This window comes from Arvicola amphibius, chromosome 4 (assembly GCF_903992535.2).
Source record: "Arvicola amphibius chromosome 4, mArvAmp1.2, whole genome shotgun sequence".
Lineage (NCBI taxonomy): Eukaryota > Metazoa > Chordata > Mammalia > Rodentia > Cricetidae > Arvicola > Arvicola amphibius.
In genome coordinates this window covers 42,861,753-42,885,636 of record NC_052050.1, presented here as the reverse complement: position 1 = coordinate 42,885,636, position 23,884 = coordinate 42,861,753, and the positions used below count along the sequence as shown (strand labels likewise).

The following is a 23,884-nucleotide window of genomic DNA, read 5'->3' as shown; positions in this document are numbered from 1 at the left end:
ACTACTGTTTGACAAGGCTGTGTCCTCCCTCAGGCCCCCACAGCCTGCCCCATCCTCGAATTGTGTTAACAGAAAGAAAACTTACTCAGCTACTTGTGGCTGAGCCCCAGGCTAGACCGACCCACTGAAGTCTTGAGAGCTCTTCTCCAGAGTCCTCTGCCTACGGACATTGTCCTATGCCTGTCGGCTTGGGAAGGGACACACCTGGAGTCGCCCACCCAAGTCAGTCCTATGTCACCTCTCTAGAATGGGCTTGGAGGCTCTCCATTTCAATTCTGAACCATCTCTCTGGTCTCTCACAGGGTACTGGAGAAAGCTATTCCACATCCTGACTTCCAGCAGTTTCCTCAGAGTTCCTGATCTGCTCGAGGCCATGGAACAGTGGATCCACACCAGCCAGCCCTCTGAGGGCAGTACTCACTTTGGACAGGGTGGTCAAGCCAGTGATGGGCATCACCTGGTCTCCCACTGAGCCAGTCCCTGCATAGGATCTATAGTCTGACCAGGATGCACCCACTCAGGGCAGGCTGCAGGGAGCCATTTGAGGCAAGGGTGTTTTTTTTCACCCTTTTAAGCCATTTGCCATTCAAAAGCCTCCAGAATGAAGGAGATAGCACTTCAGGGACCAACTGAAGCATGGGGACCGACCTCTTCTTCCAGCCCATGGGACTAGGTCTGTGATGAGTGCTGTGGCCTCCAGCCACCCCTAATGATAAGTGTGGTACCTGTGGGGAGAATTGGCCCAGAGGGAGAAGCACTGTGGTTAAGAATCAGCCCTTGACCTCAGCCTATCCACCCTTGACCTCAGCCTGTCCAGCCTTAACCTCAGCCTGTTCACCCTTGACCTCAGCCTGTCCACCCTTGACCTCAGCCTGTTCACCCTTGACCTCAGTTCGTCCACCCTTGACCTCAGCCTGTCCACCCGTGACCTCAGCCTGTCTACTGTGACCTTAGCCTGTCCACCCGTGACCTCAGCCTGTCTACTGTGACCTCAACCTGTCCACCCATGACCTCAGCCTGTCCACTATGACCTCACCCTGTTTACCCTTGACCTCGACCTGTCTACTGTGACCTCAGCCTGTCCACCCTTGACCTCAGCCTGTTTACCCTTGACCTCAGCCTGTCCACCCATGACCTCAGCCTGTCCACCCTTGACCTCAGCCCGTCCACCTTTGACCTCAGCCTGTCCACCCGTGACCTCAGCCTGTCCACCCTTGACCTCAGCCTGTCCACCTTTGACCCCAGCCTGTCCACCCTTGACCTCAGCCTGTTCACCCTTGACCTCAGCCTGTTCACCCTTGACCTCAGCCTGTTCACCCTTGACCTCAGCCTATCCACCTTTGACCCCAGCCTGTCCACCCTTGACCTCAGCCTGCCCACCCTTGACCTCAGCCTATTCACCTTTGACCTCAGCTATGTCAGTTGTCACAGTAAATCATTTGAGTCAGACTGAAGAGTCACTGGGCTTTGGGGCTTTCTGTCTTCCCACTCTCGGCCTGTTTGGCACAGGTCAGACACAAGCAGGGTCCACTCCTGCCTCACTGCCCCTCTAAGGCCCCCTGAAACGCAGTGGGGTCCATCCTGCCTTACTGACCCCGCCACTGTGAGGAGGGAAAGGCTCCTCTCTGGCATCTTGACCTTGAATAAACCTAGTGAAAGCTGGGTCAGCTTCCCACCCAAACTGTCTGGTTACAAGGATCCCTCTAATTGGATGTGTTAGGAAGCACAGTGGTTGGATGCTCTGGATCCCTCCATCTTTCTGCATGCCTAGTGAAGGGATGAACGAATCATGGCTAGATGTTTACCCTCTTAAAGTCTGTGAAGAGTTCATCGCCCACTAGAGAGGGGTAGCGGGTGTAGGGTAGTGACCACTCTGACTCAGCCCCAGCTTGGGGCAACAGCTATATAGCCCAGCCAGGCAGAAAACCCTTCACCCACAGACCATGCAAACTTGGGCAGTCTGAAGGGCTACTGAAGAGCCCGTCTTGAGGTCAGTGTGGTCAGCCTTGCTGGGCAGAAGTTGAGGGTCAGCTGCCGGCTTTGCCTGCAGTCTGAGCTGTGTCACCACAGAGCAGAGTACCTCACTAGAGCAGGCTTGGCACTGCTACCCTGATTGGGGCACTAGGCTGTGCTCTGGTTCCCCAGAAAGACAGGAGGGGACAGGTCAGTGGAAGGCCAGACAGTGGAGGTAGTAGTAGTGACCTGTGTCCCAAATAAGAAAACCTAGAAACTTCTTGAGTGCTGCCCACGGGGCCCTCTGGAAAGTGTGGACTGGAGATAGGTAGTTTCCCGGGAGGAACTCATATACTGTATCGTTATTGACTTCGTCATCAAGGGCACCGTTCCATCTGCCTCACCTCAGAACAGGGTGTGGGGTTGGCACTGGTGGCAGGACAGATAGTCACAGCCAGAGGCCAGCCATGACCCATGGACGATGGGGTCTTTGGCAGGAAGGACAGTCAAGGAAGGTGTCCCTAGGCCTGGAGAGAAAGCCCTTTGGCTCTCTGACAGTAGGGATTGAGGGCAAGTAACCCTGCCAGCTCCTGGAGAGGTGTGTGACCCCACTGCCTCCAGAGGTCAGCAGCAGGATGAGGACAGCTGACTCCAAGCTGAAGGCTGGGTATTGGCAAGAGCCAATGGTCTGGACACTGGTGCTGGGTGTCAGGACTAGGGCAGAATCTGAGGCTGCCACCACTGATTTGGGGACCTCAGCCATTCCTCTCTGTAAAACTGGGGTGACAGGACTGGAAAAGGCTCCAGGGAGGGTTAGGAACCAGAGTAGGGTGTTTGGAACATGACAGGAGCTGGTGAGGACCTTGCATTAGCTCCCTTGGAAATCTGAAGACGGCGGTGGTTCAGGAACTTCCCGGATGGCTTGCTCTGTGTTTTGATAAGATTCCCAGTGGAAGTGGACACACTTCTGTGGGAAAGACCGCCCTTGTCTGCAGAGGTCTTGCCTCTTTTCCAGGGTGTAGGCTCTACCCTGGCTGCTGGTTCTGCTGAAGCTTCTTCCCTGGTCTGCTTCTCTTAGCCCTGTGTGGGGGAGGAGCTGGAGAAGCCAGGTAGAGCAGGCTAGGCAAGAGCCTTAGGCACAGCACAGAGGTTTGGGCTAGGGTGGATTCTTACAGTCTCCCTGAACAAGCAAGGGGTCCTTTCTTGCACCAGAAAGGGCAGCAAGGCCAGGCAGAGGGCCAGCCCAGATGCACCCTGACTCCCAGTATGGCAAAGGAGGCTGCCTAAAGAAATCTGGCGGGGTACCAAGTAGTTACAGAGCAAGGCCATGAGGCAGTGGGAATCCAGGTGAGCCAGGGGCTAGGCACAATGTGAGTGGACAGCCTTTGGGGGATCCTCAACCCCAGATGCCTCCTGGGCCCAGGTAGAGGGACTAGGCATTGTCCTGACTCCTGCCAGAGCCTGCCAAGCTCACCCTACTCAAGCTGGCTGCTCTTGGGGCAGGAGACCAGAGAATGTCCTTCCCCTGTCTTGAGTATCCAGAACTAAGCAGGGGCATGGCGCTGGATGGGAGTTGGAACCTGAAGGCAGGGCCTGACAGAAAAGTCCTCTCATTTAACCCCGTGCTTGGCATCTCTGGGTTAGAAGTAGGCCACTGTGTAGCAGCAGGGAAAGCCATTTCCTGAGAAGGGTCTGGTTTGCCTCAGCCCAGGCGGCTCTAGAGGAGCTATTCCTTTAAGGGTGGGGAGATGATGGAACCAGGGGTCACAGCAGGGCGTGGGAATTGGGGACAGGCTAAGGCAGACCCATTGGTGCAGTTCCCTCCAAACTGGTGTCAGAACCAGCAGAGGAGTCCTGAGAGGGGCGGCCCTGAAGGAAGCGGATGATTTTCTCGATGGTGGCCTCCTGGTACTCGTGGGACCATCTGTGGACACAGAGGCCAAATGGGTCAGAGGGTGGGCAGGGGCTGCTGTGGGCCAGCGCCATTTTCTTCACACAGATGCCCCCCCCCCCCACACACACATAGCTCCTTAACTCTCCCTGGGTCTTACTTGATGCCGTTGAAGGTAAGCACAGCCTGCATGTCCTCAGGCAGTGCCTGGGGCTCGGGCCACTCAAAGCCATCAATGATGGGCACAATGTTCTTGCCACAGCTTAAAGCAGTCACAATCTCCTGGAAAAAGAAAGAGAAAGAGGCTGTTGTGGTTTGATCTTGAATAACCCCTGCGAAGCTCATGTCTTGGATGTTCAGTCCCCAGCAGATGACGCTGTTGGGAATCACTGTTGGGAATCGGTGAAGACATCAGGAGTGGGGACTAATTGCATAAAGTAGGTCATGGGGGGCAGGAAAGGGTATCCCTAGAAAGGTACCCTGTGCCTTCCCCCCTCTGTGCCTCCTGGCCACCATGAATGTTCTACTTCACAGCAGGACTCAAGGCAACAGGGCCAAGTGACCGTGGATCAAAAGCTCAGAATCCATGGACCACAGTAAATCTTTCCTGTTGACTGTCCTGGATGTTTGTCATGTGATGGAGATCTGACTGACACAAGACCTCCATCCCACCCAACAGCCCTGAGGCCACCATATATGAGAGCACCCCTGGTTTGAGACCCTCTGGAATGTACCCTGATGCTCTCAGCTTTCACGGTAATTTATAAACCGTGTCTTTATCTCGGGACAGGCAGGCCTAGAGCGCCTAAAACTACTGGAGTCTCCTGGGTGTATTTTCACTATTGCCATGACCCTAGCCCCAGAGTCTGGATGGGGGAAGTGGCCTAGAAAATTCCTGATGGGGGTTGGGTTTCAGAAAGACCAACCACAGCACGGGGCTTAGGACTTCTGAGGTCCACCCACTTCTCAGGAGGGGCTGCAGAATGAGTTCAGTGCCAATAGCCACAATTTCATTAGCGGTGCCTATGTCTAAAACTTCCACAAGATCCCCTCATGAGTGGGGGTTGAAGAGCTTCCAGGGTGGTTCATAGACCATGGGGGTGGAACTCAGCAAGCACCAAGGCTCGACCACTCTGGTCTCTCATCTTGCCTCTCTTCCTTAGACCGTTGCTCTCCCACCTATATCTACTCCTGGATTTGGTCTGAGCTCAGTCAGTACTTTCCCCAAGGAACCTGTCCGCACATTCCGATCAAGTCAGCTCTCCCGTGCGGGTTCCCACTGGCTCTGCGGCAAACTTCAACTAATTCAATTCAGGGGTGATTTAGTTGAAGTTTCTTCTCCTTGGTGTCACAAGGTGACTAAGGGCAGGGGCCATGCCTGGTTTTCATTAACCATACTTCTTGGCATCTTTCACAAAGCCCTGCCCGTAGTCAGCCCTTCTTGAGTACTGACTGGACAGATGAATGCATGAAGCGATACACATAGTAGCTGGGGGCTGTATTCTGAAATAAAAAGATCCAGGTTCATTTTGATTGCTGACATTTTTGGATTTAAAAAAAAGTTGAAGGGGAGTGGGAAAAATGTATAGCTCAATAAAAACAAAAAACAAAACAAAGCAAAATTACCCAGAAGATCCAATGTCAGCCTGGTTTACAGAGTGAGCACCAGGACAGTCAGAGCTGTTACACAGAGAAACCCTGTCTCAAAAAAACCAAACAACCAAGCAAGCAAAAACCCCAGAGAGCCAGTGAGATAGTTAGATGGTTCAACAGGTAGAGGTGCTTGCCACAAAGCCTGACAACCTGGGATCAGTCCCTTCTGAATCAGTCCAGAACTCATTCTAGTGGGTTGTCCCCCATTTCCTCATTGTGCTATGTTACATGCACTCATGTGCATGTACATGTGCGTGCACACATGCGCTCTCTCTCTCTCTCTCTCTCACACACACACACACACACACACACACACACACACACACACAAGCAGAATGCATTTTTAAAACACGCAGAGCAGCCGGGCGATGGTGGCGCACGCCTTTAATCCCAGCACTCGGGAGGCAGAGGCAGGCGGATCTTTGTGAGTTCGAGACCAGCCTGGTCTACAAGAGCTAGTTCCAGGACAGGCTCCAAAGCCACAGAGAAACCCTGTCTCGAAAAACAAAACAAAACAAAACAAAACAAAAAAAAAAAAAAAACAAAAAAAAAAAACAAAAAAAAAAACCACGCAGAGCATTAGTGAGGCTCATACCTTTGGGCATGTCTATTAGGGTATTTCTGGGAGGGAGGGAATAACTAAGGGGGGACAAACTGCCCTGAATGTAGTTGGCACCATTCCATGGGCTGAGGTCCCAGACTGACTGCAGGAGGCGGAGGGGGGGGTGGAGAAAGCCAGGTGAATGGCATGCCCTCTGTTTCCTGCTCCAAAGGTGAGAGCTACCAGTCTCCCCCTGCGGCTGACCTCCCAGCTTTCCTTTCCACAATGGAGGTAGCCCCCGCCTTGTCAGCTACAATAAGCCCTTCCTCCCCGGAGCGTCCTCCTGTCCAGTGTTCGGTTACAACCTCAAAAGAAATAAGGGCTGTGTGGGGTCTCTGACACAGGCTCTGTGACCCAAGGCAAGGATAATAGGCTTTCAAAGTCTGTTTTCCAATATGTAGAATGGGTTAATGCCAGCCAGTGATCTTACAGGGTTGTTGGGTGGGATAATGGCAACACTCCACAGCAAGTGGGTAGAACAGGGGCTAGCTCTTAAAAACTGCATATTTAAGGAGCAGTGGGGTGTGGTGGCTCAGGACAGTAATCCTAGCACAAGGGAAGGCTAAGATGGGGGGATTGTGAATTTGGGGCTAGCCTGGGGTATACATAGCTACCCTATATCTCCAAAAAGGGAAAAATAATTTTTTAAAAAGGAAACAATGGGCTCCTTCTCTTTAATATACAGAGCTAAAACCTGCCCCACAGACTTTTCAGGGGACATTATTCACTGTTAATAGTGATCATGTAAGCACTTACCAAATGGGTTCTGCCTTTCAAGTCCCATCAGGGATGGGACTTTTTAAAGTGCAGTTCACTTGTGGGTTTGTATATTGATTAGCCACTAAATGTGGCTTCCGGGAAGGGAGTATGAAAACCAGAGACAATTAGGCCCCGCAAGCAACCCAAGAGAATGACAGAGGCTTTGGGACAAAATCCAAGGAGTAAGCCATGCCAGCTGCCTGGATGCTCCACCCTCACCAGGCTCAGTGGTGGAGCCTGGGAAGAGAGCTATGGCGCTTTCTCATAGACTGTGCTCCTGGAGCCTCATCATCTTATGAAAACGGGGAGGGAAGCCAAGAGCAGAAGGTGTTTCCTCCCAAGCTCCTCAAACATGCAGCCCAGGAGAACTCCAGGCTAAGCCTTCAGAGTTTAAGTGCATCCAGGGCTGTGTCATCCAAGCCTTGCTGCCTCTGCTAAGCATCTGGGTGAGTCCTTTAATCCCAGCACTCAGGAGGCAGAGGCAGAGGCAGAGGCGGAGGATCTCTGTAAGCTCGAGGCCAGCCTGGTCTACAAAGCAAGTTCCAGGACAGCCAGAGATATACAGAGAAACCCTGTCTTGAAAAACCAAAAAAAGCCGGACGGTGGTGGTGCACGCCTTTAATCCCAGCAGTCGGGAGGTAGAGGCAGGAGGATCTCTGTGAGTATGAGCCCAGCCTGGGCTACAAGAGCTAGCTCCAAAGTTACGGAGAAACCCTATCTCGAAAAACCAACCAAACAACCAACCAAACAAACAAACAAAACTTTTGCCATGGCTATGGTGTCTCTTCACATCAATAAGAAACCCTAACTAAGATACTAGGACTCAGGTCAGCTGAGTCCCCCACGTGATCTCATGTGATGTCATGGAACACAACACAGGTCCTGGGGAAGAGAATGGGCTTTGAAGTCCAAGTTTTCCGATTTCCACACCACAACTGCGCTGCATCTCTGAGCCTCGCTTTAAACTCAGGCCGTCATGTTTGAAGCCTGGGGGAGCATGACATTGCAGCTTCCCTTCGCTGCTTGTCTCCCTCAAGACTCGAGCTGCTGTACCCGGCCTGGAGCACCTTCTCTTCTGTTCACCTGCATGCCTACTTTTTAGAATATGCATTTTATTTTAACTATGTGTGTTTGTGTATGGATAGTTGCAGGTAGCTTCAGAGACCAGAAGAGGGTGCTGGATCCCGGAGAGCTGAAAGTACAGGAGGATGTGAGCTTCCTGGTGGGGCTGCTTGGAACTGAACTCCAGTCCTCTGTAAGAGTTGTGTGTGCTTTTAACCACTGAGCTGTCTCACCAGACCTGCACCAGTGTTCTTAAGACATTTCTCCAGTTCTGCTTCCTCCCCTGATCATTCCAGCCCTGGCTTAGAGTTTACATGAGCCACTGTGGGCATAATTTTTTTTACAGTGTTTGTTCATTTTTAATTTTAATTTTATTTTATTGAGACAGGGTCTCACTGTATAGCTGATCCTAGCTGGTTTGGATCTTGATATGTAGCCCAGGCTCAAACCCACAGAGATCCGCCTGCTGCCTCCCAAGTGCTGGGATTAAAGGCATGTGCCACCACCCCCAGCTCTAATTTTTATTTTAAATTACGTGTATTTGTGTGTATGCTTGTGTGCATATGCATGCTTGTGTGAGCATGTGAGGGGCATGTATGTGTGCTTGTGTGGTGTGCACATAAGTGCAGGTGCCCTCAGATGGCCTGGAACTGGGATCGCAGGAGGCTGTAGTGCTGGGAACTAACTCTGGTCCTCCTCGATAACCACAGCATTTTCTCCAGCCTCATTGTCTTGTTCTGTCTCTAAGAGACTAGGTCTTGGGCTCAAGCCATCATCCAACCTCACCCTCCTGAGTGGCTGGGTCTACAGGCCAGTGCCACAGCTCAGGCTCATTGTGGCCATATCCTCGTCCTCGGCTGCATGGAGGCAAAGAAACCTTGGCTGACTACAGCATCCCTCAGCTGACTACTGCATTCCTCAGCCCAAGCTCTGATTCTTACTGACTGATATGTGACTGATAACCTATAGGTGTGTTATGGACCTGTGGTCTGTGCCTTCTGAGAGGGCTAAGACATTCTACCATCCACTGGAGGTACAATGGGGAATTAAACTGATGTAGTCACAAAAATTCAATCAATAATAATAATCGCTGCCATTATGTGCCACACTTTCTGCTGAAGGCTTCCTAATTGAGCCCTTGTAGCCCTTTTCACAACACCTTAGATCAGCGGCTCAGCCTCCCAATGCTGCAATCTTCTAGTACCGTTCCTCGTGCTGTGGCGACCCCAACCATAAAACAATTTCTGTTACTACTTCATAAATGCAATTTTGCTACCATCATAATCATAATGGAATATCTGTTTTCTGATGGCTTTAAGTGACCCCTGTGAAAGGTCTTGTTTTGGGGTTAACTTTGGGTGTTTGAGAGAGGGTCTTACTAGGTAGCCCTGGCTTGTCCAGAAATTGATAAATAGACATGGCTGGTCCTGAACTTGAGGTGATCTCGCCTCTGCCTCTCGAGTGATGCGCCACCGTATCCAGCTCACAGATGTTGTATTCTGCACGCATTTTCATCCCCTCCCTGGTCTCACTGTCCAGCCTTACACACGAATAGGACAGGTAAGCCATCCCTACCTTGTAGATGAGAAAACTGAGGCTGCGAGAGCCTAGGTAGCTAAAATCCCACTCCAGACTCGGCAGTGGCTCCTGACTTCAGCCGAGTCAGAAAGACGACCTGGGACTGAGAGTGGCGGGGGCCGTGCAGAAAACAAGGGCTGAGGGGAACGCTTCGGCCCCTCCTCCCCACCCAGTGTTTCAACACAGAGCCTGGGCCAGCACCTACCTTGTGCACCCAGTCCTTGCAGTCATGGTCCTGCATGCATTTGTCCAGCGCCCCAGCAGATAGCACCAGAACAAAGTTTCGAGCTGCCATGACACTCTGGATGAGCTTGTCCTCGAACTTGCCGGCTTCCAGCTTCTCCACATCGATGAAGACGCTGAAGCCGTGCAGCTGCAGGTGCACCTTCAGGAGGCTGAAGAAACAGGGTCAACACTGTGGCCCGGCCTCCAAACCCCAGTCACCTGCCCACCCCCTCACCTGGCCAGCTGGGAACCGGAACTCCGCCGGTAGCTGATGAAGACGTCTGGGGTGTCTCCGCTGGGCTTGCTGCCAGCACAGGGCAATGGTGAGTGTAGCATTTCTGGGGCCAAGAAAAGAGACATGGAGGTGAAGGTGGCCCCTCCCCACTACTCAGCACGAGGTCTATCCTCTTAGTCCCCTGTCTACTCAAACTTCTCAGGCCAGTCTGGGCAGAAAAGGCCACTGAGGACACTAAGACGGAGAAGAGGATCCCATGGGAAGGAAAGTCACCCCTCGGCTAGTCCTGGGCAGGAAGGGTCAGTGGTTAGGGACACTGACATGACTCCCTAGCTCTACCTGCCTTCTGAACTGCAGACTCTAGCCAGGTGCCCACAAGCACTCCAAACTGAACCTAGGTGATGCCCTTCCTTCCCCTTGGCCCTTCTTCCTCACTTCCACCAGGAACCCAGGCTTCTGCCTCAACTCCTGCCTAACATCTTAGTCAGTGAAAGCTGGTGCTCCTCAGCTTCAAATGCTGCCAGTGTCCTGGTAAGCCATGGCGAGTGTGAAGGACTGCAAGGGGAGGTGTACTGAATACACCTCCTGGACACCCCACTCAGCCGGGCTCAGAGCAGCCACAGCAACCTGCAGCTAAGCCAAGACAGCCAATGCAAAGCCAGCCTCACAGAATCTAGAGAACTGTGATGTGAGCGGGAACGCGGCTGTGCTTCACATCACCGTGAGGGGAACTGAAAGCTGGGCATGGCGGCGTGTGCCTGTCATCCCAGGGAGGTGGCAGCAGAAAGATCACAAGTTCAAGGCTAGTCTCAACTATATAGCAAGTTTAAGACCAGACTAAACTACATGAGACCCTGTCTGATCACGTACACACTGACATACTCATACACACTGACACACACTGACACACACATACACACTGGCATGCATACACACTGACACACACACATGCTGACACACATACACACTGACACACATGAGAGAGGGAGAGAGAGTCACATTGCTCCAAGCCGGGATCATCTAATTCACTAAGCTTGTGCACGAGGCTGGCTGTCAGCCTCAGTGCTAGGGATACAGCAGGAAACGAAACAGGGCAAATTCTACCTTCGTGGCGCCAGTGTGCGGTAGTCAGCACAGGCTCCTTACTGTGTGGAGTCTCCCTTCGGTTTACTCAACATCTGGGATCCCTGCTGCAGGTGTCCGGCACCAGCCTCCTCAATGGGCTCCTGTGGCAGTCTGAATGCAAGTGGCCCCATAATCTCATAGGGAGAGGCACTATAAGGAGGTGTGGCTTTGTTGAAGTAAGTGTGGCCTTGTTGGAGGAAGTGTGTCACTATGGAGACAGGTTTTGCCATCGTTTGTGTTCAAGATACTGCCCATATCTCAGCCCACTTTCTGATCAAGTTGTAGCCAGCACCAGGTCTGCCTGCACGCAGCCATGTTTCCCGCCATGGTGACAATAGACTGAACCTCTGAACTGTAAACCAGGCACGCCAGTGCTCCTTATATGAGTTGCGGTGTCATGGCGTCTCTCAGCAATAGAAACCCTAACTAAGACAGCTTAGTTATTTAGGATTAACCAAGCCATTTAGGATTAACCATCCCATTCCATGTGCCACATCACCAGAGGGATCTCCTTAAAAGTGCCCTCTGAGGAGGTCATTGCCCCTATGAAAAAAAACAAAACAAAACCAAAAAGCTGCATGGGCCAGTAAGATGACCCAGTGGTGACAGACACTTGCCATCGAGTTTGCCAACCTGAGTCCAATCCCAGGAACTCAGGTGGCCAGGAGAGAACCAAGTGACCAAAGCTGACTTCCAACTTCCACACGTGTGCTATGGAATGCTTGCCCCCCAATACTGACACACACACACACACACACAAGTGTAATAAGATAAGAAACCATGCATGGCCAGGGAATGTGGCTCAGAAGAGAAACACGTGCTTCTCAAGTGCAAGGCCATTGGCTTGACTGCGATACCACACACACACAAAGACAATAAAACGTGAAAAATGTGAACCGTGCATGGTGGTTCACGCCTGTAACCCTGGCACTGCAGAAGGGAGGAGGGTGGAGAAAGGGGGACCCCCCAGAGCCAGCTGTCAGCTTAGCCAACTGGGGAGTTCTGAATTAAGTGAGAGATCTTGTCTCAAAAAATAATGTAGCTGTGGTGGCATATGCCCTAGAGCCCAGCACTGAGAGGCAGAGGTGAGAGCTCTATCAGTCTGAGGCCAGCCATAGTCTATTTACTGAGTTCTAGGTCAGAGGGGCTGCATAGTGAGATCCTGTCTCAAAACAAACAAAACACAGTGTCGAGCAATAGAGAAAGAAGAAGACACCTCAACATTGGCCTCTGGATTCCATGTGCAAGAACACACATACACCCACAAGACATAGAAACAAACTATACACACATAAAATAACAAAGCAAAACAGCCAGATGTGGTGATGCACGCCACCTTTGATCCCGGGAGGCGTTCAAGGCCAGCCTAGTCTACAGAGCGAGCTCTAGGAGAGCCGGGGCTGTGAGAGAGAAACGCTGCCACAAAATTAATTCATTAATAAAACTAAACAAAACAAAAAGTGAAGACTGCGGCTTCTTTATTCCTCAGAGTAACAACTATTTTTGCCTTAGAACCTTACAGAGAGAGAGAGAGAAGGAAATCTTAGCTGGATGAGAAGGCGCAAGCCTTTAGTCTCAGCACGTGGGAGGCAAAGGCAGGTCAATCTCTGAAGTTCAGGGCCAGCCTGTTCTGAGGCTACATAGAGAGATTCTGTCTCAAAAAATGAAACAAAACAAAACAAACAAGCAACAGCATCAAAAGAAATCTTGGAGTTTCATTGGGAGCTAAAAGATAAAAGCCGACCTTCTTGAGGCAGACGACAGTCCCCAGTGCTGTGTCGATGCTTAGGAGTTCTTGTTGAACGGAAGGATGAAGTGAAATGGACTCATGTTCTAATAATATTCATAATTAACACCACACACATTTGTCTGCTTGTGATGCAGAAAGAAAAAAAACAAACAGTGGGCTCAGATCCCATTCGTCATTTAATGGCTTTTATAACCTTGGGAATGTTTTTAAATTCCTTTATTTTTATTTTATTATCTCTAAAATGAAAGCCTATGATACAAACATTTGATTGCACAGGACACACCTTTTAAAATACCTCAAGTTGGACACTGGTATGTTTATTTTTCAAGTTCAGGTCTCTTTCAAAAAAAATGTTTCTTACATTTATATATTCATGGGGTGGGGTGCCACAGAGCACCTGTGGAGGCCAGAGGGCAACTTGGGGAAGTGTATCCTCTCCTGCTGTGTGAGTCATGGAGATTGATCTCAGGGCATAAAGCTTAGCATATAAGAACCTTTGCCCACTGAGCCACTTTACCAGCCCAAAGAGCCTCTTATTGTTCTTTAAAAGTTGACTTAAAATACTGAACTCCTACTAGATAGAATGGTTGTAGAAATAAGTGGGTTATCTTTGTTTGCTTTTTGAGACAGGATTGCCTCACACAGCCTTGGATGACCTTGGACTCCATATGTATACCAAGCTGGTCTTTTTTTCTTTCTTTTTTTTTTTTTGGTTTTTCGAGACAGGGTTTCTCTGCAGCTTTTTTGGAGCCTGTCCTGGAACTAGCTCTTGTAGACCAGGCTGGCCTCGAACTCACAGAGATCCGCCTGCCTCTGCCTCCCGAGTGCTGGGATTAAAGGCGTGCGCCACCACCGCCCGGCCCAAGCTGGTCTTAAACTTTCAGTAATCCTCCTGCCTCTGCCTCCCAAGTGCTGGGGTTACTGGTGCATAATTCCACACTCAGTTATGAGATTATATATTAAAAACTTACTACAAGAGCTGGAGAGATGACTCAGAAGTTGAGAGTACTTACGGGTCTTCTAGAGAACCCAGGTCCAGTCTCCGGCATCACATGGTGGCTCACAACCATTATAAGAGCTCTGATGCCCTCTTCTGCTTTTTTTTTTTAAAGATTTTATTTATTATGTATACAGTATTCTGTTTGCATGTGTGTCTGCATGCTAGAAGAGGGCACCAGATCCCATTATAGATGGTTGTGAGCCACCATGTGGTTGCTGGGAAGTGAACTCATGATCTCTGGAAGAGTAGACAGTGCTCTTAACCTCTGAGCCATCTCTCCAGCACCCCCCTTCTGGTTTCTATGGGCACCAGAAGCTCATGAGGTACACATATATATATACACACAGTCAGTCTTTAAAAAAACTAACTGTGATACCTGGGATACACAGTTATGGACATGTAAGAGCTAGCCAAAGAGCGACTGTCCAAGAAAAGGAGGCTGCCAGTGCCCTAGGCTCTGCTAGGATGTACTGCCAGAACCCAGGCTGCGTAAGCTGCCAGATACTAGGGTAAGCCTTCCCCCAACCCTCACATCCCCTCCCCAAACCACCAGTGCCCTTCAGTGGCACCCACATGTACTGCCCTACCTGTCCTTATCCTTGCTAAAGCTACCCCTGCCTGGCTGCCCTTCCTGTTCTCCCTGCCTCCACACGTCCCTCAAAACCTGGACAACACCTCCTCCTCTCCAAGTCTGAACTTGGGTGACCAAGACAGGCAGTGATTCCTCTGGGTTCCCACAGTAGTCCTGCGAATGCTTCCGACCACCGCCACCTGTTGATTGTATGCCTCCTATCTCCCTCCCTGGTACCCATCTCAGGTGGAGGAATTCTTAAGGGCAAAAGGCTGCAATATCATCTTTACATCCTCAAAGCCAGTGTAACCCAATCAGAAGCTCACTCCCCAGGGAGGTTGACTCTCCAGCCACGGCCGCCCCTCCCTTTCAGGATTGGAGCTGGAGTGGGGTTCCCAGGTGGGCGCGCTTACCTCGGGCTGCCGAGAGGATACGTGAGCGATGCACCCCCAGGCGGATGCCACAGTCCTCCAGGAGCTGCTGCTCTGACACGCGGTGCAACAGGGAGCGATCCAGGCCGCAGCTGACCAGGCCGTAGGTGTACTGGCGGAAGCGAGGGTCCAGGCTGCCTAGCCAGTCTGCTAGGTTGCTGCGGTCGCATGTAGCGTAGCTGGCAAAGGTCTTGAGCTCCGTAAGCTCCCTAAAGAACCTGCCCAGCAGGTAGAAAACGATGTTACCGTTCTGATGCTAAGGGTGCTAAGGATGGGCTCGTGGCAGAGGGGGAGAATGGGTTGCACTGGCTGGGGGCTCCTTGCCTCTTGCGGGTAATGCTCGATTTCATGCCCAGGTCTGTCTGGAGTTCTTCCTCTGTAAGCCGTAGAAGCAGGTCACCATCTACCTGCTGATCCTGGGGGAGGGGGAGGAGTGAGGAAGGCTCTCCTTCCCCTCCCTCCACCCCACAGTGCAAGACGCAAGGGAAAGGAACAGGAGGTGGCAGAGGAAGCCGATGGGACTCTGAGGGTGGCTGAGGGTTTCCCACCCCTAAAAGGCCACGGTGGCGCTGCTGACGTGAGGCCTACAGGGCAAGCGGGCTCCTGTGCTCAGGACGCCCCCAGCAGCCGCACGCCCGTCAGGAATGCGCCCGCTTGGTGTAGGGGGAGATGACTGCCCGGGGCTCTACCCGAAAGTTCTCGCAGTACTGGGAGAAGCCGATCTGTTGCAGCCAGGTCTGGACTTCGGCCTCCTTCCAGCTGGCCACGCAGGGCAGGATGCGCCGGGGTACCTCCTCGCCCAACAGGCGCAGCGCGCGCTTCGCCAGCGCCGACGTGGTGCCATTAGTGGAGTAAGAAACTAGGCGTTTCAAGCTCTGGATGGCACCGATGTCGCTGAACACCTTAGGAAGGAGGACGGATGAGGGAGCCTAAGGTTCTCAGCTCCCCAGCTGCCACCAGACGTGCCCAGTCGCATCTCTCTTCTGAGGAAAGGCCCACCAACTGTCCTAGCCTTCATTACTAAGTCACGCGTGTCGTCCCTTCCCCTCTGTCCTCGATGCATTTTCCCTCCTAAAACGCATTCACTCTTGATTATGACCTCCAACTTCCACGCCCAACCGCCCTAGGATAAAGCCTGTAATTCTCAATATGGACGCCAGGTGGCAGCAGACCCTAAGTCCTATACTCCCAGCTCCCACATCTGAAGTGTTCCTAAATCCTTAGTTTTTCTAGCCTGATTGGAACCCCACTACATCATGGGAATCCAGATAGATCAGAGACTCCTCCATGCATTCCAGTGACTCCTTCAATTTTACAAAACAGGGCTGGAGAGATGGCTCAGTGGTTAAGAGCACCGGCTGCTCTTCCAGAGGTCCTGAGTTCAATTCCCAGCAACCATATGGTGGCTCACAACCATCTGTAATGAGATCTGGTGCCCTCTTCTGGCGTGTGGGCATACATGCAGGCAGAATGTTGTATACATAATAAAAATAAATAAATCTTAAAAAAAAAATTTACAAAACATGTTCCAGAGGAGGAAAGCTAGCTGCCCAAGGTTACAGTAGGTGGGGAAGCAGGCAAAGGTTGCGGTTTAGATCTTGGCCATAGGGACCCTTTGTGACTTAGGTGACCGCCATTTACATCGAGGTCCTCTTTCTCCAGCTGCCATTTCTTTCCCAGACTCTAGATGCAGGTGGCTTAGCTGCCAACTGAACCTCCGCTGGGCACCCAGAACTCAGTAGTGCCTGCGGGTCTTCCCCTCTTCCCCTGTGATCTCCAGTCAGTTTACCACCTCATATTCACGGCTAAGAAGCACTGTCAGCTCCCTCACCCCTTCCCAAGCATAAATCCCTAATCTGTCTGCTTCTCTCTGCGGTCGTCCACACTCCTTCCTTCCTCCACTTTCTTAGTTTGCCTCCCCAGCACTCACAACAGCCTCGAGCTACCCTTGTCACCCAACCCCCGCTTCTACAGCAGCCAGGTTGATTTTTGTAAACATCGAGGGTCTCCTATTTAAAAACTTCTCAGTCCCTTCTCTTGTCCCCAGAGACCAAGTACAACTTTGAGCCTTGCCTTCAAGGCCAAAATGACTGGTCCCTCTACCTTCTGATTGCTTCATCTAAGTCCTTATACTTTTTTTTAAAAGCCCTATCTGGCCTGGAACTCAATATGTAGGCCAGGCTAGCCTCAAAGTCACAGAGACCTATCTGACTCTGTAGACATGTTCCATATCACTGTCTATGCTATGCGTCCTTTTTTTGTTTGTTTGTTTGTTTTGTTTTTTGGTTTTTCGAGACAGGGTTTCTCTGTGTTGCTTTGGAACCAGTCCTAGAACTAGCTTTTTGTAGACCAGGCTGGCCTTGAACTCACAGAGATCCGCCTGCCTCTGCCTCCCGAGTGCTGGGATTAAAGGCGTGCCCCACCACGGCCCGGCCGCGTCCCTTCAATTTTACTAGTATTCAAATCCCAGTTGCAGATCGCTTCCTCTGAGAAACCTTCCCAGACTCTCTCTAACCCTTGAGCCACCTCCTCTACACCAGTACCTTGGTCTTGCCCTGTAGGCTCTTGATGGCAGCCTCAGCACACAGATAGAAAGCCCCGATGCACTGAGCCTCCAAACGCGACGAATCGAGCAGCAGCACCAGGCTTTGTAGGTCGTCCGGTCCGCGACCCTGCCTTGTGTCACTGGCGTCCACCAGGCAGCGGGCAAAGCGGCCGGGGTCCAGCGATGCCACGAGCGGCTCGACGAGCGCTAGCGTGCCAGAGTGCTCGACCTCGCGCTCCACCTCCTTGTTAGTAGCCAACACCGCCACCGCCAGGCAAGCATGCAGCCGCAGCAGCTCGTCCTCCTTGGAGAAGGCGAGAGGGAAGAGCCACTCGGCGGCGCGCTTCTCCACCATGCATCTCTGCACCGCCTGGCCCCCGTGCAGCGCACAATTCGCCAGCGCCAGGGCGCAGTGGCGCAGTAGCGCCGGGTCTGTGCGGCGGCACCAGTACAGCACCGCGTCCAGACCGCCGGCCGCCACCAGCCGCTGGCACGTCTCCTCCGAGTGCTTGAACATGTGCTCCAAGATGCCCGCCACACTCCGTGCCAGCTCCACCGGTTCGCGTTCCTTTGCCAGGTTCAAGATCACGCCCAGGCCTATCCGCGCCACACGGTCCCTGCCGGGCGACAGGAGAAAGAGAACATGATGTGGCTGCAGTCTCCGGAGCTTGGCTTTCTCACGGAGGCCTGGCCTGATTCCTGGGCCTCACTAGTGCCATAAAAGACACCGCAGGCAGCAGCCGTCTCCTCTTTACCTTCTCCCTAAAGCTGGCTGAATGCTTCCAACTCTATAGCCGATCCCTGGGCCCTCCGGGTTCTTCTTTGCTGCTTTCTAATTGCCAATACCTCATTTGTCAACTTCAGTTTCCTCACCTCACGAACGGGAAAATAATGCCTATCTTATAAAAATATTATCAGGACTAACAAGATAATACGTAAAGAGGATGGAGAGATGGCTCAGCTGTTTGACTGCTTGATGCTCTTGCAGAGCGGCCCAGAGTTCAGTTCTCACAAGTGCCTATAACTCCAATTCTGGGGAACCTTTGCTTTCTCCTGGTCTTGGAGTGCACCTGCACACACATGCACACACAAGCACAGAGACACAATAAAAAATGAAAATAAATTTTTAAAAAGATCATTCGTAAAACACAATAAATGTGAACCTGTCATTTGATGTGTCTCTGGAAGTACGACACTCTTAAGCCTGTCCTTGAATGATTCATTCCTTCATAGTCCATGACTAGTGTGTGCTAATTCATTCACTCGGTCGATATTGTTTGAGGACCTCCCATGCTCCCGACTTGGCACTCGAGAGGCTGATACTAACCAATGAATAAGCCTGACATTTTATTCAGCCCCAGCCAACAAGGCCAGGGGTGGACAAGTAACCAATAAGAGCTCAAGTTCTGAGTAGTAAGGCACCATGCTAGCAAACTGGATGATGTCATGGAGGTGGGATGCGTCTAAGGAGATTTTATCTGGGAAATAATATTGAGAAGCCTGCCTGCAAATGACTCAGAGAAGAGCCTAATGGGAGAGAGAGAGGGGGACGAGCCAGGACAAAGGCCCTGCCATGGATGAGCTAGCATGTTTGAGGAAGAGAAGAAAGGCCAGGGATAAACAGTGTCTAACATCAGTCAGGAAAAAGAGAAAAACAATAAAGCGTTTACTTATGCACAGAGTGTGTAAGTAAATAATCAAACCAACAAAATGCAGTGAATTCAATAGAAAAATGAGCAGAGTCTTAGACAATATATGAAGGAGAAAATCCAAAATACGGCGAACATAAAGAGACACTACAACCAAGAGACACTGCAGCCTTCTGGGTAGTCAGAGGAGTAACGATTGCCTGGCAGGTGGGCAACACAGAGGGCGGGAGGGTTGCGACGGTCCTGAGCACTGTAGGAGGGGTGCCAGGTGGGCAGGTTAATCTGGGGAGCAGGCAATCTCTCCTAAAAAGAGTCTAACTGAGGACACAGGTGTCATGAGGACACAGGTGTCAAGATGCTATTTGTGAAGGGAGGAAGTTGGAGCCGTCAATACCAAGCTCAGAAGTAACTGGACAGGTGCTCACCCACTGTGACAAATGACTGAGAAGATTTGTAACATTGTAACTTTTTCATTATTATTGTTTTTGTTTGCTTTTTTCCAGACAGGGTCTCACTATATATAGCTTTGGCCATCCTAGAACTCACTAGGCAGACCAGGCTGACCTCAACTCACAGAGATCCACCTGCCTCTGCCTCCTGAGTGCTCGGATTAAAGGTGTGTTCCAGTACATCTGGTATGTAACATGAAGGGTCTTATGACCCTAACATGGAGTTGGAAAAGGAAACGTAATGTACTATATACCACAGCGACATTTGTGTAAATTAAAAATGCCTGCACTCAAAACAAGCCTGGAGGTTTTACCAGGGTGGGCACAGCAGCACACGTCTCTAATCTCAGCTACTCAAGAAGTCGAGAATTAAGCGGGGCATGGTGGCGAACACCTTTATTTCCAGCACTTGGGAGACAACGAGAAAGTCAGGACTGTTACACAGAGAAACCCTGTCACAGAAACCAGCCAACCAAACAAACAAAAAAGAAGTTGAGAATTGAAACTCAAGGCCAGGACTAGATTGTGAGTTTGAGGTAAGCTTATGTAATTTAGTTAAATCCTATGTCAAACAAACAGAAAGTTGGGCAGGCAGGCAGACAGACAGTCAGACAGACAGGCTGGGAATGCAGCTTAACAGCAAAGTGCTTGTTTAACGTGTTCAGGGTCCTGACTCCAGATCCTAGCATCACAAAAGAGAAGAAAAGAACTCACCAGATACATGAAATATGTTCAATAGTTGCTTAGGGATTAGGTCAGGAGGATGGTTGGGATGTGAGCCAGGAGAAGGGGATCTGCATTGCAGAGGGTTGCAAGCACAGGCTTGCAACTTTTGGATGAGAGCTGATACCCCCCAGGGAGCTAACCACACTCCCTCATGCTAAAGCAGAGGATCCAAAGAAAGAGTGGGGAAGAAATCAGTCCTGACAGTCTCTTCAGCTTCCTCAAGGCCTGGTACTTTACCTTTGCGACAAATAGGAAGCTGCTAAAGAGCTTCGGGGAAGGGATGCCTAGTTTGTGTCTAGGCTTTAAGGAACTGGCTGCTGCAGGGAAGGTTTGCCCAAGGCAGATCCCGAAGGCAGCCAGAAGAGTAAGCAAGCTGCCATTCTTCAGGCAGAGATGAAAACTTCCTGCCTCACCTACCTCCACAGACGATGTCCCCTAGTCAGGTGACTTCCAAAGACTTAATGGGCAACAGGATTCTTGCTCTGTGGATGCCACAGTGACCACAGTGCACAGTGTACAGGGCATTGCACACTTCGTGTGGCCTGGTTAAGTCCTGGAGATGCCGTAAGTTCAGTAAAGCTTTCCTGACCTCATTACCCCGCCTCTCTACAGCCTACCCCCAAAGGAACAAACGATCCTAACTATCCATCCTGGAATCGGAACTCAGGCATTCCTTTCACCAGCAAGGAAAGCTAAGGTCAGAGACAGGTCATGCCAAACCTGAGGTCAGTCTCTTTGTCTCGAGAGTTCAAGATCCTTCACCTTCACTTTGGACTAGGTCAACTCTTAGGCTATCGGGGCTAGATGTGCCTAAGAAATCATCTCAGGACTGGGGAGTTGGCTCAGCAGTTAAGAGTATTGGCTGGCCTTCTAGAGTACTTGGTTTCAATTTCCAGAATCCAAATAGTGGCTCACAATCCTCTATAACTCCAGGCCCAGGGTATCCAATATCCTCTTCTGATCTCTGTTTGTACTGCACACACATGGTACACAGATATACATGCAGGTAGAACATTCATACTCATAAAAAGAAAAATTGAAAGAAGAAACCATCTCATCTAACACTCATATTTTCAGAGGACTCACCGAAGACCCTGTGAAGTAAAGGCTTACTTGGGAACATCAGTTCACAGCTGGAACTTTATTCTGACCCCTAAGTCTTAGCCTCCAGCCCTTACCTTTTCCTCCACCCAGACACAGTCCTGAAGATAAAGCTGTGTGCTGGTTGTGAAAACTGTCAATTCCCTTCCCAATTCTGCTGTCTGAGACTGTGGGTCTGATGAAATGGCCATAATCTTTGGGGCTCTAGTTTCAAATTCCAGCTGCCAAGTAGGGGACAGTTGCTTATATGTGACTGTGAGCAAATGTTTGTGTATGCTCTGCCCCTCTCTGGAAGGATGTACATTAGTCCAGTGGTTTTCCTCCTTAGAGGAGGCTTTGTTGAGAACTTTTAGCATTGTACCTTTTTTTGCACACCTTTGCATTTTTTTAAATTTATGTGCAGCATTGTTCTTTCCTTATATTAAAAACAGTTTCCTCTATTACTCACTCAGTATTCTGGGGGAGACCATTTAGCTTCCCTGAGGGTCTGTCTGTCCTTTATATTCATTCTGCTCCCCTGGTGGGGTGGCCTATGACTTAGCTGTTAGACGGTGTCCTCACTGGGTGTCATGGTACCAGGTCTGTTTTTTTTTTTTGTTTGTTTGTTTTTTGTTTTTGTTTTTCGAGACAGGGTTTCTCTGTGGCTTTGGAGCCTGTCCTGGAACTAGCTCTTGTAGACCAGGCTGGTCTCGAACTCACAGAGATCCACCTGCCTCTGCCTCCCGAGTGCTGGGATTAAAGGCGTGCGCCACCACCGCCCGGCTGGTACCAGGTCTGAAGAGCCCTGCACTGTTGGCAGTTCAGAGGTGAGAGAAAGCCATCTAGGATTCCGGGAAGTGACTGCAGCAATATCCTGGGGAAGACTAAAACTGCCAGAGTAGAATGGCAAAAAGAGTCAGTGAGGAGGCTGATTGATGGAGGAGGGGAATCCTCATAAACCCTCGGTGTGTTCCTCCCTCTTTCCCTTCCAGTCTTATCCCTGCACACTCAGCAAGAACGCAGAGACCCAGGGTTTCTGGGGCAAGAGCGTGAAGGCTAGGATCTTGTGCCCTGTCCTTGGTCCTGAAGCAATATCCTCTGTGTTTGGGGACTGGTCACTAGTGGTTCCTCTCTCAGAGCTCTCAATAGGTGAGGATAGTCATTGTCATTGTTGAAATATATCAGTATGTTTGCATCATGCAGTCCTGCTTCTCCTAGGGTGCTCCCTGTACCCACTTTCCATAGGTACTAGTTCTAGCTTCTTAAACCCACATACCAAGCCCTCACCAGTCAAACTGAACCCCAACACATTCAGCAAACATCCACTCTATTTTCGGGTTCTATATTCACGGCCCAAGCCCATTATAGGACACCAGGTGTTAGATGAGAGAGGCAAGGCAAGCGGCATCTTACCTCGGGTTTCCCAACCTAAACCGTTCTGTATGTGCATTTTTGACCGTTGTAGTCTTTCCACGTGATTGAAAACGCCCCTCGCTCATTTCCCTGATACTTGTGAGGGCAGCGTGCTGAAAGTGACTTTTCTAAAATTTCTGAGCTGAGAGTCTGAGATTTGGGCGAGAATTAGGAAAGTGACAACCCGTTTTGCTCTGGCACCAGAGGATTGGGAAAGTGAGCTCTCTGTGTGCTTCATAATTCAGAGAAGGTCCCAAGAGGTAGGTGAAAGACAGACAGCCAGGCTTAGTCTGTTCCCACATACAGAGGAAGGAAATGTGTCTCAGTTTTCTCTGCCCCCACCCTCTCAATCCAGAAAAAAAAAACTTTTTGTTCCTGATCAGACACTGCAGAATGAGGTCATGGCTGGCCTGGTGGAAGATAGCACAGAAGGGCACCCAGATGCAAGGGAGAACTATGGGCTCAGGCGGCTATCAGCAATGGGATGCCAGCTCCAACCACCTCCGCTGCCCTGGCCTCCCCACACCTCATGGCGCGCTCCCTCACCGGTTCTCAGCCACCAGGATCTGCTCCAGCAGGCGCGCGGCCTGCACGCGGGTCTCTAGCTCCGGTGCCTGCAGCAACCGCAACAGCAAGTCGAGGCCACCGTCCAGGCGTATAGCATCGCACAGACCCTGGGCCACCTCGCGACCCACGGCCGGCAGCAGCCAGGCCTCCTCTACTAGCTGGAAGACCTCGGCGAGGCCCGCGCCCACCGCCCGCGCCGCGCTTGCCTGCTTCAGCTCGGACAGCGCCTGCTGCAGCTCCGGCAGCGAACGCTCCAGGGCGCCTTGCACCTCGGTGCCCACCCCAGGCGACACTTCGCGGGATCCGCGGCCCGCAGCCCACCACGGGCTGGCGCTACCATTCCTCTCCGGTCCTGGCACTGTCAACCGATCGGCACCCGACCGTGGGCCCGACATGGCGAAGAAGCGGCACAGTTTGTAGGCGGAGAAGAGCAGCGTCAGGACCATGGGCGCGGGGCAGCAGGGGACATGCCGGGCCTGGAGGGGCGGGGCTTGGCGGAGAGACCCCCGCCTTGGGAGGAAAAAGCAAAAACCAGAACCTGGCAAGGGCGCTCAGCCGCAGCGGCTGGGGAAAGGGATGCGGGGAGAGGGAAGCAAAGGATGGAACAGAGGCGAGAAGATA

At 51.3% G+C, this 23,884-nt stretch overlaps 2 protein-coding genes across 3 annotated transcripts in view; one reads left to right on the top strand and one right to left on the bottom strand.

Annotated features, from left to right (window-relative positions):
* The window catches only part of Slc46a1 (solute carrier family 46 member 1), a 35,150-nt gene extending 33,469 nt beyond the window's left edge, over positions 1–1,681 (top strand). For both annotated transcript variants that reach the window (XM_038324657.1, XM_038324656.1), the window contains one exon: positions 303–1,681. In XM_038324657.1, the coding sequence (XP_038180585.1) occupies positions 303–360 (58 nt within the window). In that variant the 3' untranslated portion in view covers positions 361–1,681. The remainder of the gene's footprint in view (positions 1–302) is intronic.
* On the bottom strand, positions 1,185–23,709 carry Sarm1 (sterile alpha and TIR motif containing 1). The gene is made up of 9 exons (XM_038324654.1): positions 23,243–23,709; positions 17,378–17,996; positions 15,524–15,736; positions 15,159–15,250; positions 14,817–15,052; positions 9,958–10,060; positions 9,703–9,892; positions 4,005–4,126; positions 1,185–3,877 (listed from the first exon to the last, which is right to left on the bottom strand). Exons 1-9 carry the CDS (start codon positions 23,707–23,709, stop codon positions 3,748–3,750), a joined length of 2,172 nt encoding a protein of 723 aa, XP_038180582.1. The 3' UTR covers positions 1,185–3,747.
* Between the last annotated feature and the right edge of the window lie 175 nt (positions 23,710–23,884).

Coding starts and splice junctions, on each gene's coding strand:
- Sarm1 (XM_038324654.1), bottom strand. CDS start 23,709: ATGGTCCTGACGCTGCTCTTCTCCGCCTACAAACTGTGCCGCTTCTTC. Junction 15,053..15,158: donor TCGAGCATTACCCGCAAGAG/GCAAGGAGCCCC, acceptor CCTGCTGGGCAG/GTTCTTTAGGGAGCTTACGG. Junction 10,061..14,816: donor TATCCTCTCGGCAGCCCGAG/GTAAGCGCGCCC, acceptor TCTTGGCCCCAG/AAATGCTACACTCACCATTG.